Source organism: Saccopteryx leptura, chromosome 9, assembly GCF_036850995.1.
Source record: "Saccopteryx leptura isolate mSacLep1 chromosome 9, mSacLep1_pri_phased_curated, whole genome shotgun sequence".
Classification (NCBI taxonomy): Eukaryota; Metazoa; Chordata; class Mammalia; order Chiroptera; family Emballonuridae; genus Saccopteryx; species Saccopteryx leptura.
This window is the reverse complement of record NC_089511.1, coordinates 45539899-45555445: the sequence shown is the minus strand read 5'-3', so window position 1 is coordinate 45555445 and position 15547 is coordinate 45539899. Positions and strand designations below refer to the sequence as shown.

General features: G+C 52.6%; 1 protein-coding gene across 5 annotated transcripts; it reads left to right on the top strand.

Moving 5' to 3' along the window:
* The first annotated feature begins 624 nt into the window (after nucleotides 1–624).
* Nucleotides 625–13304, top strand: LRFN1 (leucine rich repeat and fibronectin type III domain containing 1). Of its 5 annotated transcripts, none has more exons than XM_066349259.1 (5): nucleotides 625–749; nucleotides 3301–3333; nucleotides 5371–5425; nucleotides 5839–7278; nucleotides 11467–13304. In XM_066349259.1, the coding sequence occupies exons 4-5, from the start codon at nucleotides 5876–5878 to the stop codon at nucleotides 12374–12376; spliced, it is 2313 nt and encodes a 770-aa protein (XP_066205356.1). In that variant the 5' UTR covers nucleotides 625–749; nucleotides 3301–3333; nucleotides 5371–5425; nucleotides 5839–5875; the 3' UTR covers nucleotides 12377–13304. The 5 variants fall into 5 exon arrangements, with proteins under 5 accessions (XP_066205356.1, XP_066205360.1, XP_066205357.1 ...); XM_066349260.1 differs by lacking the exon at nucleotides 625–749 and adding an exon at nucleotides 806–925; XM_066349261.1 differs by lacking the exon at nucleotides 625–749 and adding an exon at nucleotides 999–1053.
* Nucleotides 13305–15547: the final 2243 nt, after the last annotated feature.

Below are 15547 nucleotides of genomic sequence, written 5' to 3'. Positions count from 1 at the left end.
TAGAACACGGGCTGAGTCCCAAGAGAGAGGAATGGATGACCTGGGATCTCCCTGAATTTTGACATATGATCTGGGGTTCCTGATGGATAGGGTGTGGTTCGGGGTACACCTGAATGTTGGGGTATGATTTAGTGTCCCTCCATGGGGGTAGTTTGGATCTCCTTGGATATCTAGACATATGGTCTGGGGTCCTTAATGGGGTGTGGGGCAGAGTCTGAGGTCACCAAGGAGAGTAGGACATGGTTTGTGGTCCAGGGTGGCTGTAGAACATGTTCAGCGTCCTCAAAGGAGGTAAGGCACGATCTGAGGTCCCCTTGAGTATTGGGACATGATCCGAGGTCTCCGTTGTGAGATCCGGGGTCCCAAGACAGTCGGGGCGTGGTCTGGGGGTCTCCCGGGAGGCCGGCGGGGTTGGAGGTGGGGCTGGGGATAGATAAGGGGCGGGCCGGCGGCTCCGCAGTAGAGAGGGGTCTGCGGCGGCCCCGAACCGGGGCGGGGGCCTGGGGCGGACGGCCGCCCCGCCCGCCCCCTCTGGTCGGCGCCCTTTCCCCCCTTGTGGCGTTGGTGGTGGCGGGGCTCCGGCGACCGGTGGTGTGGAGGGCGGAGCTCGCCGACGGCTCGGGAGGGAGGGCGGGAGAGAGGCGGCCCCGCGGCACCGCGCCCCCTCCCCTGGCCCTCCCCCCACCATGGCGCGGAGCGAGGCGGCGGCGGCGGCGGCGGGGCCGGGCCCCGGGCCCCCCCCGGGCTGGGTGAGTGCGGCCCGCAGCGGCTCGGGAGGCGGACGGGCGGGGGCGCCGGTGTGAAGGCGGGTGTGAGCACGCAAGCGAGTGTGTCCGCGGCGCTGCGGCGGGCCTGGCGTGCGCTCGCGCGGCCCTGTGTGTGCCCGGCGCCGGCGTGTGCGGCGCCTGCTTGTGTGGCCATCCGGGTGTGTGCTGGGTGTCGAGCCGAGGTGTTGGGACAGGCCGTGCCCGTGTGTGTGTGTCCCGGACTGGTTGCCCCTGCGGCTGTGTGTCTGGGGGGCTGTCGCGCGCCCATCGGAGGGGCTGTATGCAGGTGTGTGTGTGCGTGGGTTGTATGCCCAGGTGTGGGTTCTCCCTTCCCCCAGCCAGTGTGTGCGCTGGGCTAGCTGCGTTAGGTGTTTGTGTACGGGCTGGATGTCCATCGGAGGGTCTGTGTAGCCGGGTGTGCCCGCTCTGGTGCCCGTGTCCGTGTGTGTGTGTGCGCGCGTGTGTGCGTGTGTGTGTGTGTGTTGGGGGGGTGTTTGCATGTCTCCGAGGGTGTGTGTCTGTGCGTCCACGTCAGGTTCCGGGGCCGGGGGCTGGAGCTCAGCGCCTTCTGGGTTCAGGCCTCTGTGTGGGTTTGGGGGAGGGGTTTGTCGCTCCCTCAGTCATATCAACTGGGTGTGGGGGGGTCTTCAGCAGTCCTTGGGGGAGACGGCCATGTCTTCCCTTTCCCGGTAGCTGGGGGGGGGGGATGGGCGGTCGGTAGGTGGACAGATGGAGGGATGAGAGGCCCAGGGATGGACAGATGGGCCCGATGGGAGGCACGTAGACCCGGCTCTTCCCACCCACCCCACCCTGGTCCCCACGCTGGCCAGATCTCCCCATAGATGGGGCTAGAGTTGCCTGCGTCCAGATGGCCATGCTTGGGGACCTTTGGGTTACTGATGGGAGGGTCGCTTTGGACTGGTGCTCTAGGACTCAGCTCCCCCAATCCTCTGAGATTCAACCTGCTGAACTCTGACCTCTGGCTTGTGCTTTGCTGGAGGAGGCATGGTGAGAAGGAGGGATGTTAGAATTTCTTTGGCCTGCAAAGTAGGTGGGGCAAGGGTGCTTCAGAGCTGGGAGAGATATGTCCATGTATGTGTGTCCATGAATGTGAATCTGTGCCTATTTGTTGACTGTGTCACTGTGTTTCAATATTTTATGTGCATTTGTAAGTGTGTAAATCTCTTTAGGGCTGTTATGTGAGCATGTGTCTGTTATGAGTTGACATTCTTAAGTGTGTGCAACAGTGCATCTTTTTGTGCCTGTGTGCTTGTTTGAGTGTGTATCAGCCTTGTAAGTGTCTGTCTGTGTATGCTTGTGGTTCTGTGCATGTGTGTGTGGTATGTATCAGCTAGTGTGTGATATGCATTTGTTGGTATAGGAATATATTACCTTTGTTACTGTGCATTATGGGGATATGTGAAGTTAGAGTGTGTTTGGATATTTAATAGCATGTACCTATGTACCTTTAATTGTGTAAGTGTGTGTCCCTGTGTGTTGGTGAGTGTGCAAGGTATAGCTATTATAGGTGCATGTACCTGGTTGTCTGCAAGGGTAGGTACTTGGGATTTTTGTTGTGTGTGTGCATCTGCATTTGTGAATGTGCAAGGAAAAGTCAATATTGTACATGTATGTTTATGTGCAGGTGTGTCAGCCTTGAGTGTATGTGTCTGTATTGGGAGTCAATTTATGCATTAGTGTTGGTCTCTCAGGAGACAGGTTGTGTGTGTTCAAACATATATGTACAGGATTGTATGCACACATATGCCTGTGTCCCTGACACAAAGCTGATCTAGCTTCTGGGTTTAGTAAAATTGGGGCCCATCTGACATGCCCTGTGGTATGTTGGGATCTAGCCTGGGGTTCACAGACACAAATGTACCTGAATTCCAGGTCAAGAGCCAGTGGAGGGCAGGGGGCACAGAGACCATGCTGGTGTGTCCATGGAAATCCAGGTGTAGGGACTTGGGTTGTAGGCCCATGTATTTTGGTATGTCCACACATGTTGGTGTGACAATGAAGTGATGGTCAGCATGGGAATCTCTGATCCTTCCCCAGCTCCTGGTACTGTTTAGGTCTTTGAAGTTGGGGGACTGGGTTATGAACTCTGAAAGAAGGAGACTGGGAGCCTAGAATCCTAGATCTGAAGGAGAAGGGGGATGGGGCCCAGTTCTTGGATCTTGAGATTGGAAGGAACTGAGACTCAGGCTAGAGTCTAAGGGAGAAAAAGAGTGGGGTCCCAGATTCTAGGGTCTTAAGGGAGGAGGGAGGTGGTGTCACTGGCCTCATGAGACCCCAGAGGACAAAGGGTTAAAATCTGGACTCTTGGATTTTGGAAGTGAGCATCCCTGAGGCCAAGACTCCTTGGTTTTCAGAGATGACTTTCTGGGTGTATCTGAGATTATGCAGATCCTGCAGCAGGAGAGCCGAGAGTGTGATCACACAAAGGACTTCCTTGGCTGAAATGGTCTCCAAGGCAGGTCTCCAGAGAGGAGCCAGAGGATGCTAATAGGGTCGTTTTGTTCCTTTGCAGGTACTGGCCCAGGCCCTGATTCCCTGAAGAGAGGTGAGTAGGGTCCCAAGCTAAGGACAGAGATGCAGAGTGGTTGGTCTTGTTCTGAGCCTACTGGAGGCCTGGAGGCCTGCCTCTGAGAATTTCAGTGCAGTCTATGGTAGTGTCCTGAGGCCCAGGTGTCCCTTAAGCTGGGGGCAGTGTGGTGATAAGGTCAGGAGCATCATGTTTGGGTAAGGGCTCATGGTAGAGCCAGGGCATGGATGGCAGGTAGGGTTCTCAGGCCTGGAGGCATCCTTTCTTGGGATGAATAAGGTGGTCAGGAAAGAGGGGTTTTGTCAAGATATCAATAAAGGTTGCAAGAGTTTCATGACATGAATTGACTCCTGCATTTGAAAAGGGGCATGAATGTGGTTTACCATTTTGTGTGTGTGTATATATGGAAGATCTGGTAGTCCAGCCTGCTGGTGGCTGAGAGAGAGCCAGAGGGGGGAAAATAATAATAGCAGCTGATATTTATGTAGTGTTTATTCTGTCAGGAACTATCCTAATTATGTTGCAGTGCATTATCTCATTTAATCCTTACAACCAGATGAGGTAGTTACTCTTATTGTCCCCATTTTACAGAAGAGCACACTAAGGCACAAAAAAGGGAAGCCACTTGATTAGAGTCATGCAACAGGGAATGGGGGTGTGAACCAGGCAGTCGAGTTCAGATCCAGTTCTGCAATGCTGCACTCTCAATAAATGTTCGCTGTTTTCATTGCTATTATTATTCCTTCAACTTGAGTCCCACCCCAACCGTGGGAAGCAAAGCTTTGTACTTCTGTATCATAGATTGGGGTTCTGAGCCCCAGAGACCCCATAGCCAGGCATGTGTTGAGTGGGACCTCCTAACTCAGGAGTTCTGACTTCCAGGCCAGGGCTTTCTGTCCAGTACAGTTCCCAGAGGGAGTACAGGACAAAGTACAGGGGGCCTCAGAGTTGGTGGGACACCCTGACTCTGCCTCTTCTCTTCAGCCCAGGCACTGTCTCCCTCAGTCTCTGTCTCTTTCTTCATCTGTCTTTGTCTCTCTCTGTAATACTCTTATTCTTTCTTCCTGTCTCTCCCTCTCTCATTTCTCTATCTTTATGTCTTAGTCTCTATTTTCTGTGTCTTCTCCACTCAGTTTTTCTGTCTTTTGCTCCCTGTCTTTTCACTTTTTCTTTCAAATTCTTTCTCTTCTCTCCCTCTCTTTCTCTCTCTTTCAATCTGTCTGTTTCTGCCAGTCCATCTCTCCCTCCCCCTTGTCTCTTGCTGTCTCTTCACCTCTCTCTCTGACTCTCTTGATCCCTCCTTTCCGTGTCTACAGTATCTCTTCCCATGGGCTGAAGGATCAGGGCCACATCAGGTCACAGCCCTGAACTACAGATTGCTGGGAGGTGGACCGACAGGGACTGGGTGCAGGGTGGGGGGAAAGCAGTTTCAGGGGCACCCCCTTCCCATCCTTTCCTCTTCACCCTCCCCAGCCCGTGTTGTGATGGGAGCTGGCATGTCGTGGGCTGCAGCCTCCACAGGGGGAATCCCTGCCGGAAGGTTTTGCCTGGAGCAGAGGCATAGCATGAGTGTGTGAGTAAGTGTATGTATGTGTGTGAGTGTGTAGGCATGTATGGGGCCTTGTGTGTGCCCACTGATTTGAGCACAGAAGTCTGCCCCCTGCTTGGGAGCTCAGAGGAGCCCAGGATGAAAACAGGTTCTGAGAAGGACTTCCCAAGGCTGTACAGGGAGACTGATGTGGTTTTCTTAGCCACTTCATCCCATTTACAAAACATGGAAAGTATGGCCTAGTTAAGGGAAATCGTTGGTTTGGCATTACAGAGCTAGCAAGTGGGGGAACCATGACTTGAACCTGAGTCTGTCTGATTTCAAAGCATTTGCTTTGAATAAAAGTATATACTGTTTGGCACAGAATGGGCACTCGATGATCATAATAATAATATTACCAACATGTGTTGAACATGCCAAGAACTGTTCTAAGTAGTTCATCATGCTCATTAATCCATTTAACCCTCACAGAGATAAGGCCTGTTTTTTTTATCTCCACTTTACAGATGAAGAAACCGAGATTCAGAGAGGTTCAGACACTTGCCCGAGGTCACACAGATAGTAAGTGTCAGAGCTGGAATTTGAAGTATGTGAACTTAAACCCTAGTTAGCAGTGATTTTTCAAAATGTTCAGTGGGTAATAGAAAGTCCAGACAGAGCCACATGTCACCCCTCTGGTTGGGAGATTTTGAGAGGTCTGGGAGCCCCTAAAGGAGGGGCAGAGGTGGGGATAGGACACTCAGTGGTAATTTACCAACCACCATTGAGATATTATTGTCTATTAACAAGTGCATGCCAGCTGATGATCAGCGCTGTCACTGCCCTATAGAACCTGGTTGTTAGGAAGGGAGGGCCTATAGAACCTGGTTGTTAGGAAGGGAGGGATCTGGGTCTGACCTTTAGCAGAACATCCTAGGGTGGCCAGGCTGACAAGCAAACTCTATGCCTGGGTAACGCATCTTCTTCTCCTTCAGGTCTTACTGCCCACTCCTCCCGCCTTGCCACTGCACCATGGCTCCCGGCCCCTTCTCGGTGCTGCTCTCGCCACCGCCTGCTGCCCTGTCCTTTCTGCTGCTACTCTGGGCGGGGGCATCTCACAGCCAGCCCTGCCCTGGCCGCTGCATCTGCCAGAACGTGGCGCCGACACTGACCATGCTATGCGCCAAGACCGGCTTACTTTTTGTGCCACCAGCCATCGACCGGCGTGTGGTGGAGCTGCGGCTCACAGACAACTTCATCGCCGCCATCCGCCGCCGAGACTTCGCCAACATGACCAGCCTGGTGCACCTCACCCTCTCCCGTAACACCATCGGCCAAGTAGCAGCCGGTGCCTTTGCAGACCTCCGCGCCCTGCGGGCCCTGCACCTCGACAGCAACCGCCTGGCCGAAGTGCGTGGTGACCAGCTCCGCGGCTTGGGCAACCTCCGCCACCTGATCCTCGGCAACAACCAGATCCGCCGGGTGGAATCAGCAGCCTTCGACGCCTTCTTGTCCACAGTGGAGGACCTGGATCTGTCCTACAACAACCTCGAGGCTCTGCCCTGGGAGGCTGTAGGCCAGATGGTGAATCTGAACACCCTTACACTGGACCACAATCTCATCGACCACATTGCCGAAGGTACCTTCGTGCAGCTTCACAAACTGGTTCGCCTGGACATGACCTCCAATCGCCTCCACAAACTACCCCCTGATGGGCTCTTCCTGAGGTCACAAGGCCCCGGGCCAAAGCCGCCCACGCCACTCACGGTCAGCTTTGGCGGTAACCCTTTGCATTGCAACTGCGAGCTGCTCTGGCTGCGGCGGCTGACCAGAGAGGATGACCTGGAGACGTGTGCCACCCCTGAGCACCTCACTGACCGCTACTTCTGGTCCATCCCTGAAGAGGAGTTCCTGTGCGAACCTCCACTGATCACACGGCAGGCTGGGGGCCGGGCCCTGGTGGTGGAGGGCCAGGCGGTCAGCCTGCGGTGCCGCGCAGTGGGTGATCCCGAGCCCGTGGTTCATTGGGTGGCACCTGATGGACGGTTGCTGGGGAACTCTAGCCGAACCCAGGTTCGGGGAGATGGGACACTGGATGTAACCATCACTACCTTGCGGGACAGTGGCATCTTCACTTGCATCGCCTCCAATGCTGCTGGGGAAGCCACGGCACCTGTGGAGGTGTGTGTGGTGCCTCTGCCTCTGATGGCACCCCCACCGGCTGCCCCCCCGCCTCTCACTGAGCCTGGCTCCTCTGACATCGCCACACCCAGCCGACCTGGTGCCAATGAATCTGCTGCTGAGCGCCGGCTGGTGGCAGCGGAGCTCACCTCCAACTCGGTGCTCATCCGCTGGCCAGCACAGAGGCCGGTGCCGGGCATCCGCATGTACCAAGTCCAGTACAACAGCTCTGCTGATGACTCCCTCGTCTACAGGTGGGTGCTTCAGTCCCAGGACCTCCTCCCACCCCAGGGGCCTTCCCTCCCTTCTGTCCACTTCCTTGGCCTTTTTGTTCAGCTAGGGTTCCAGGTGACCATGCAGAGTTGTCCTGTCTCCTTATATCTCTGTTTGTCTCACTGTTTTTCATGCGCTTTGGAAATCTTTGTTGAGTACCCATATGAGCCAGACTGGGCACTGGAGTTATAACTGTGAATGTGCCCAGCATGATCCTCACTTCTGTGAGGCTCATAGTTTACATCCCATAGTTTATGGTGTTTTTTTTTTTTTTTACAGAGACAGAGAAAGAGTCAGAGAGATGGATAGATAGGGACAGGCAGGAACGGAAAGAGATGAGAAGCATCAATCATCAGTTTTTCGTTGCGACACTTTAGTTATTCATTGATTGCTTTCTCATATGTGCCTTGACCATGGGCCTTCAGCAGACCGAGTAACCCCTTGCTCAAGCCAGCGACCTTGAGTCCAAGCTGGTAAGCTTTGCTCAAACCAGATGAGCCTGCACTCAAGCTGGTGACCTCGGAGTCTCGGACCTGAGTCCTCCACATCCCAGTCCGACGCTCTATCCACTGCACCACTGCCCAGTCAGGCTACATCCCATAGTTTACATACTAGCCAAAGGTGTTTGATTGTGTACCTTGAGTTAAACATTTGGAGCATGAAATACACATACACATATATTTAACAATTATGTTGATATTCATAACTTATATACCAGTGCTACTATATCAATACATTGGGTACATTATAGAACAGAAAACCAAAGTATATAAATATAAGTTATTTTCGTTATCCACTGGGTTAGAAGCCATTGCCCTGGGGGTGGACAGATGTTAAGAGTTACTTTCTCCCATCATTTCATTCTCTTTCACATCTGTCTCTGTCCCTTCTTTCCCTCCTGCCCTCGTTAGACACTGAGCCCCTGCTCTGTGCTAGCCCCTGATCAAGGAACTCCGTACACAGAGAGACCAAAAGACCAGTCCCTGTTCTCAGTAAGCTCCTGGCCCAGAGTAAGGAGGCAGCTAGTACATGCTGAATTACTGTCTTGGCCTTGCAGTGTCCTTCATCTTGGTAGCTTTTTAAATATGGCTCTCAGCCATAGGCCTGGCACACGGTGGGCACTTGATAAGTGGTTGTTGGCTTTGTAAACAGCTCTCCTTCTTTCTGGCTCTGTCTTCCTCATGTACACTGTAGAGCACCTGCTGAAAGCTTAATCCTGTGTTTAACTTCACTTGGGAATGCCAGAGGGTGTAAAGCCATTTTTGCTCAGACTATACCAAAAAGGCTGCCTCTTGGCCTCCATCTTCACCTTTCCCAGGGTTCTCTTGGCCATACTCCTGGTACACAGTAGGTGCTTTCCCATTGTTGGCTGAATGAATAAATGCCTCTCTTTTTCTTTGTCTCTGTCATCCTCATTTCCTTCTCTTTTAAAATCTGGTTACCAAACACTGAGTAGATGCCTACTGCATGCCAGATTCCATGCTGGGCCCTGGGCCCACTGAGATAGATCAGACACTGGCCCAGTTTTACAAGCGTTAGGGCAAACACATGAACAAAACAAAAACCATTGTCAGGCAGTTTCAAGGATGCTACCTCATTTGATCTTTCCAACAGTTTTATGTTGAATACGTATTTATCGAACACCTACTGTTTGTCAAGCAGGAATTAGTGGAGATGGATAATATACATATTTCTTTAAATAACTCTTGGTTTGTGACTTCCCACTTTTCTGTTTCTTCCCTTTCTCTTTAACCTAAGGCAGTACATGGTGGGGTACAGGGAGGTTTGCAGACCCCCAGGCCCTGTATGTATTCTGATGTTGATATTTTCTGTCCATAGCTGGGCAACAGACCTGGGGGCTCTTCCCTGCACCTGAGGGCCACAGTTCCAGTCCTCTGTCCCCTATTGTAGACACCTATGCTATGGAGCTTCGGGGGTTAATATTCTCACTGCTGCCATGGGCGGAGGTGACATCCAGCCAGAAGCCTGCTCTGCTGCTTGCTTGGTTGGGTCTTACAGCCTATTAGAGACACACGAGCTCAAGCTTTCTTAAGGAGCCAGCCTCTGTCCTTGAAAAAGGGGGAGCCCTAGCAACTGTCTTTTTAGGGAAAGGAGCAAGAGGAGTCCAAGTCTTTCTGAGAGGGATGATGGGAAGAAAAGGAAGACTTACAGCCTGGCACCCAAAGTTAGGAGGCACAAGGGGAGTGGTATGTTAAATCAGTGGTCCTCAACCCCCAGGCCACAGACCAGTACCGGTCCGTGGGCCATTTGGTACCGGTCTGCAGAGAAAGAATAAATAACTTACATTATTTCCGTTTTATTTACATTTAAGTCTGAACAATGTTTTATTTTTAAAAAATGACCAGATTCCCTCTGTTACATCCGTATAAGACTCACTCTTGATGTATCACGTGATACATTTATCCGTCTCGCCCTAAAGGCCGGTCTATGAAAATATTTTCTGACATTAAACCGGTCCATGGCCCAAAAAAGGTTGGGGACCACTGTGTTAAATGGCAGGGAAGGGGAGAGTTGGAGAAGTGGATGGGTCTTTTTGAGGGTATAGGGCCCTCACTTGGAGTCTTTTGGTTGGAGGGTGGCTCTTGGTGGTGGTGAACCTGCAGGAAGTGGGACAACGGAGGTGGGCTTCAGGGTCAGAAGGTGGCCTGGCGGGAGGGAAGGTGAAGCTTCTGAGTTAAGAGGCTTACGGAGGTGGGGGCATGGTCTCTCAGAGGAGGTGGAGCTCCTGCTTCATGGTCCCATGCAGATGAAGAGGTGGTTCTTGTTTCTGGTAACCCAGTAAGGAGAGGAGAGCTTTTGAGGTTGAGTGCTGGACACACAAATCCATGTGGATTTTGCAGTCCCAAGTTAGCCAGGGCTGGACATGGTCCACAGCGTGGAAAAGGTGTGCTCAGTGGAAGGGACAAGGCCTAGTGGCAGAGTCTCATAGCTGCAGAAGGGTGCAACTGGCAGTAGGGTGTGAGCCATAGCAAGGGTTACGGGCCGATATATGGTGGGATGTAAGCGAATTATGATGGAATTATTGAGAGTCAGGCTTTAGGTATGTTAACTCACTCATATTCCACATCATTTCTATGATGTGCTAATTCTTTATATCCCTATATGGGGGAAATGAGGCACAGAGAGGTTAAGAAACTTGTCTAAGGTCACAGCTAGCAAGTGGCAGAAGAGAGACTCAGACCCAGGCAAGTGTGGCTCTCAGACTTGTCTGCTTAACAACTTTTCTGCCCTGACTCTCATTTGAAGGCAGGGGTCTAGAGCAAGAAGGGGGCATGCTTGCTTGGCTACATTGGACCCAATTATAGATGAGACTTATCTGGGGGTATGATTTGGTATCTGTGGCAGTCAGTATAGGGCAAGGTGCACACAGAGCCGTTTCAGCACATGCAAAGAGTGGACAGGGCCCTAGACAAAGCAGGGGAACCATCCCCCCTGGGCCACTGTGGGGTGTGGCACAGGAATATATAGTTGAGGGGCTTGGAAATTGTCTCAGAACATAGATGCAGCTAAGAGATGTATTTACCCAAAGATGGGACATGCAGATAAAGGGAGAGGCCTGTACCATGGCTTCCCTGAAAGAGGATATGTAGAAAAGAGGAACTAGAAGAGCTTCATTGCCTCACTAGGAGTAAGACATGGGGTGTGAACTGACCTCAGTGTAAACCTGAGTAAGGGAGGGGCATGATGGTAGGGGCAGTGGCCTGTAGTAATACTGCCCTTTAAAGGATGGAAATAGGTAGATAAGAGACAGTTATAGGTAGTTGAATGACAGTTGTTGCCCTAATATGGTGAGACACTGCTAGGGAGTGTGACCCTTCAGGGTAGGGCATGAAAGCTATAGCACTCCTCTCATGCAGGGATTAGGATCTGTGGATAAAGGAACATGAATGACAGATATTGTCCTACTAGACGATCAGCTAGGGGTTGGGTCTGAGGGCAGGGCATTCAGATGAAGGGCAATGCCAGTAGCAGTGGTCCTGAGAGGTTGGAAATTTGTTGCTTGAATGGCTGCTATAGTCCCATAGAAGGTGGGATCCTGGTACAGACTCATGGTTTGGTTTTCACTGGTCCCACGGGTGGAGAATGCAAGTGAAACGGCTTGGTTTAGAGTGGAGCTAATCCCATGCTGATCCTGCCCCCTCCCACAGGATGATCCCTTCCACCAGCCAGACCTTCCTGGTGAACGATCTGGCAGCGGGCCGCGCCTATGACCTGTGCGTGCTGGCAGTCTACGATGATGGGGCGACAGCGCTGCCAGCCATGCGAGTGGTGGGCTGTGTGCAGTTTACCACGGCTGCGGATCCCGCGCCCTGCCGCCCACTGCGGGCCCACTTCTTGGGTGGAACCATGATCATTGCCATCGGGGGAGTCATCGTCGCCTCGGTCCTCGTCTTCATTGTTCTGCTCATGATCCGCTACAAGGTCTACGGGGACGGAGATGGCCGCCGTGTCAAGGGCACCTCTAGGTCGCTCCCACGGGTCAGCCACGTGTGCTCTCAGACTAATGGCGCCGGTGCGCCGCAGGCCCCGCCCCCGCAGCCCCAAGATCGCTATGAGGCACTAAGCGAAGTGGCGTCCCCAGCTGCTGCTGCGGCGGTGGCCGTCGAAGCTAAGGCCATGGCAATAGAGACGACTTATGAAGACTCGGAGGCGGTCCTTGGACGCTCCCTGGGCGGCTCAGCCACCTCGCTGTGTCTGCTGCCATCGGAGGAAACCTCCGGGGAGGAGTCTCGGTCTGCGGTGGGTCCTCGCAGGAGCCGTTCCGGGGCCCTGGGGCCGCCAGCTTCGGCGCCCCCGACTCTAGCTCTGGTTCCTGGTGGGGCCCCCGCCCGGCCAAGGCCTCAGCAGCGCTATTCATTCGACGGGGACTATGGGGCGCTCTTCCAGAGCCACAGTTACCCGCGCCGCGCCCGGCGGACAAAGCGCCACCGGTCCACACCGCACCTGGACGTGGCCGGAGGGGGCGCGGCCGGGGAGGATGGAGACCTGGGGCTGGGCTCCGCCAGGGCACGCCTGGCCTTTACCAGCACCGAGTGGATGTTGGAGAGTACCGTGTGAGCGGTGGGCAGGTGCCAGGATGCCTGGGTGCCGCGGACAAACAGGCGCCCGGACGCCTGGGCAGGATTTGGGGGAGAAAGCACAGCACCAAGACCTCTGACTGGAGGGGCGACAAGCCCTTCTCCTCTGGGAAGGGGGCGTCCCTGCCTCAGGCTAAGGCTTGAGGCCACGTCCCCCCATGTCCTGGGGAGTTAGGAAGCAGGCGGCGTGGCTCTCCTCCCACGAGGACACGTCGCCTCTCCTGCCCCTCCCCCCGCGCGCTCGCGGACCTCGCTGGAGCCGGTGCCTTACACAGCGAAGCGCGGGGAGGGGCAGGGCCCCCGACATTGCAGCACTGAGACACGAGCCCCCTCCCCCCGCCCGGGACCCGGGGTAGGGGCGAGGGGCCCATTTCTTTTATCTGGCTGGACTAGATCCTATTCTGTCCCGCGGCGGCCTCCAAAGCCCCCACCCATTCACCTCCCTGGCCCCATCAGATCTGGCTTGGGGTCCCCTTTTCTCTGTTCCCCTGTTTTGTCTCTGTCCCACTCTCTGTCTTCTCTTATGTCTCTGTCCTTCCCTATACATCTCTCTTTTCTCTGTCCTGTCGTCTCTTCTGCCCTCCCATATTTTGCCAGTCTCCCTGTCTCTCCTGATTACCTCTCCCCCACTATACATTCTCCCGGGCAGGTCCCACTGGAAGGACCAGACTCTACCCTATTCTTCTTCTTTCCCCAAATAAATTCCCACATGAACGAAATCCAAAACTAAGTCCTCCTCCCTACTGGAGCCAGGACCCTCCGCCGCAACAGAATTAAACTTTTTTCTGTGTCTGAGGCCGCTCTGCTGACCTCTGTTGTGTGTCCTTGTGTCTTCGGAGGTGAATGGGTGCGGGTGATGACCTAGATGACAGCATAAGGACTTAGTGAGACTAAAGGAAGCATGGCTAACTTGGACCAGGAAGATGTACTTGTAGACAATTTCCTATCCTCTGAGACTTAAGGGTAGGAAATAATAGAATGATAACAGCTAACATTTAGTGAGTGCTCACTATATGCCAAGCACTTAAGTCATTTAATCCTTACAACAACCCTAGAACATATGATTATCCCGTTTTACAGATAAGGAAATTGATGCCCAGAATAATTAAGTAAGGTGCCCAAGGTCACATAACCAGAAGGTGGCAGCCTGACTTCTGAGTCTGTCCTCTTAACCACAGAACTCTATTGCTGAGCAGTTAGTGAATGCTCATTCCACACACAGGCATTGTGCTAAGCACGGCTCATCTCTCTGAGGTTGGGCAACTGTCCAAGGTAGATATCTTTGATTCCATTTTATAGACAGGAATCTGAACCAAAGAGAAGTGAAGTCACTTGCCCAAAGATCTCCAATGAAGAAATAGTGGAGCTGGCAGTTTGCTTTCAGTGTCTTATCTGTTTCTTATCATTACATTCTATGTTGAATCTGGAGGTTGTGAAATGGCCCCAATGATCTTGGCTGAGCATGAGTATTCAAAGCCAGCCTTGTGAGAGTGGGGATGAAGGGAAAGCTCATTGTTACTCTAGATAGAATACGAGGATTTGTGTGTGTGTGTGTGTGTGTGTGTGTGTGTGTGTGTGTGAGAGAGAGAGAGAGAGAGAGAGAGAGAGAGAAAGAGACAGAGAAACAGGAAGGGAGAGAAATGAGAAGCATCAACTGGTAGTTGCATCAGTTTAATTCATTGGTAGAGGGATCTTTTTTTTTTGACAGAGACAGAGAGAGTCAGAGAGAGGGACAGACAGACAGGAATGGAGAGATGAGAAGTATCAATCATTAGTTTCTCGTTCCGCATTGTGATACCTTAGTTGTTCATTGATTGCTTTCTCATATGTGCCTTGACAGCGGGCCTTCAGCAGACCAAGTAACCCCTTGTTTGAGCCAGCGACCCTGGGTCTAAGCTGGTGAGCTTTTGCTCAAACCAGATGAGTCCGCACTCAAGCTGGCAACCTCGGGGTCTCGAACCTGGGTCCTCAGCATCCCAGTCCAACGCTCTATCCACTGCGCCACCACCTGGTCAGGCTAGAGGGACCTTAAGTAGAATGTCTGCTGGGGGCACAGAGGATGATGCGGGGAGGAAATTTTCAGGTAAGGCTGAGGGTTGTGGCTGGGGAAAGAAAGTTGGTTGGGGGCATCCCAACCCTTGTTGGGAGGCCCTGCAGTGAAAACTGCTTTCTGATCCTGAAGAAGGAAGAGGCTTCATGCCAGCCAGGGGCCCCTTGAGACCTGAGGAGGAGAAGAGAAAGACAGAAATAGAAACAGGAGGGAAAAGGATGATCTGGGCAGGCAGGGTGGGAGGCAGCAAGGACAGAGGTACTAGAGAATCAGAGACCAGGAGGCTCCCAGCCACACTCATCTATCTCAGTCATCATGACTCCTGGGTACTGAGGGCTCCCACACGCCAGGCACTGTGCTCACAAACCCTCCCTGATGTATGAAAAGAGAACATGCAACCCAGCACCAAGCACAGAATGCTCACAAAATAAAGTTACCCAGGGCCTGTGGCTCAGTGGATAGAGCGTCGCCTGGCATTGGATGTCCCAGGTTCAATTCACAGTCAGGGCACACAGAGGAGCACCATTTGCTTCTCCCATTTCCTTTCACCCTTCTTTCCCTCTTTCTCTCCCACAGCCAATGGCTTGATTGGTCCAAGCCTCGGTCCCGGGTGCTGAAGAAAGCTTGGTTGATATGAGCATCAGCCCCAGACAGGTGTTGCCAAGTGGATCCTGTTTGCGGTGTATGCAGGAGTCTATCTTTCACCTCCTCTCACTTAAAAAAATACTCAGTAAACATGATGGCATTTATAGTCTGCAGCTGATGTGTAGTATATGCACCTACCTTTCTAGATGAGGAAAGAGTTCAGAGATTAAGGAGCTTGCCCAGGATTATACAGTCAGTAAATGGCAGAGCTGTGATTAGAAAGTTTACTGCCTCCAAATCCTACTCTCCCAACTAACTGACTATATTACCTCCGAGTCACCTGATAAAGCTTTATTGAGCATGTACTATGTATTAGGTGCTACACAGGGGATACAGCAGTGAACAAAATAGACAAATAAAACAAGAAACCCCTGTCCCATGGAGGAGATAGTAAATAAGCAAGTAAATATGTCATGAGTGTCTGGTGGTAAATAAGTGCCATGAAATGAATGAAAA

Coding starts and splice junctions, on each gene's coding strand:
- LRFN1 (XM_066349263.1), top strand. CDS start 5,876: ATGGCTCCCGGCCCCTTCTCGGTGCTGCTCTCGCCACCGCCTGCTGCC. Junction 7,279..11,466: donor GATGACTCCCTCGTCTACAG/GTGGGTGCTTCA, acceptor CCCCTCCCACAG/GATGATCCCTTCCACCAGCC.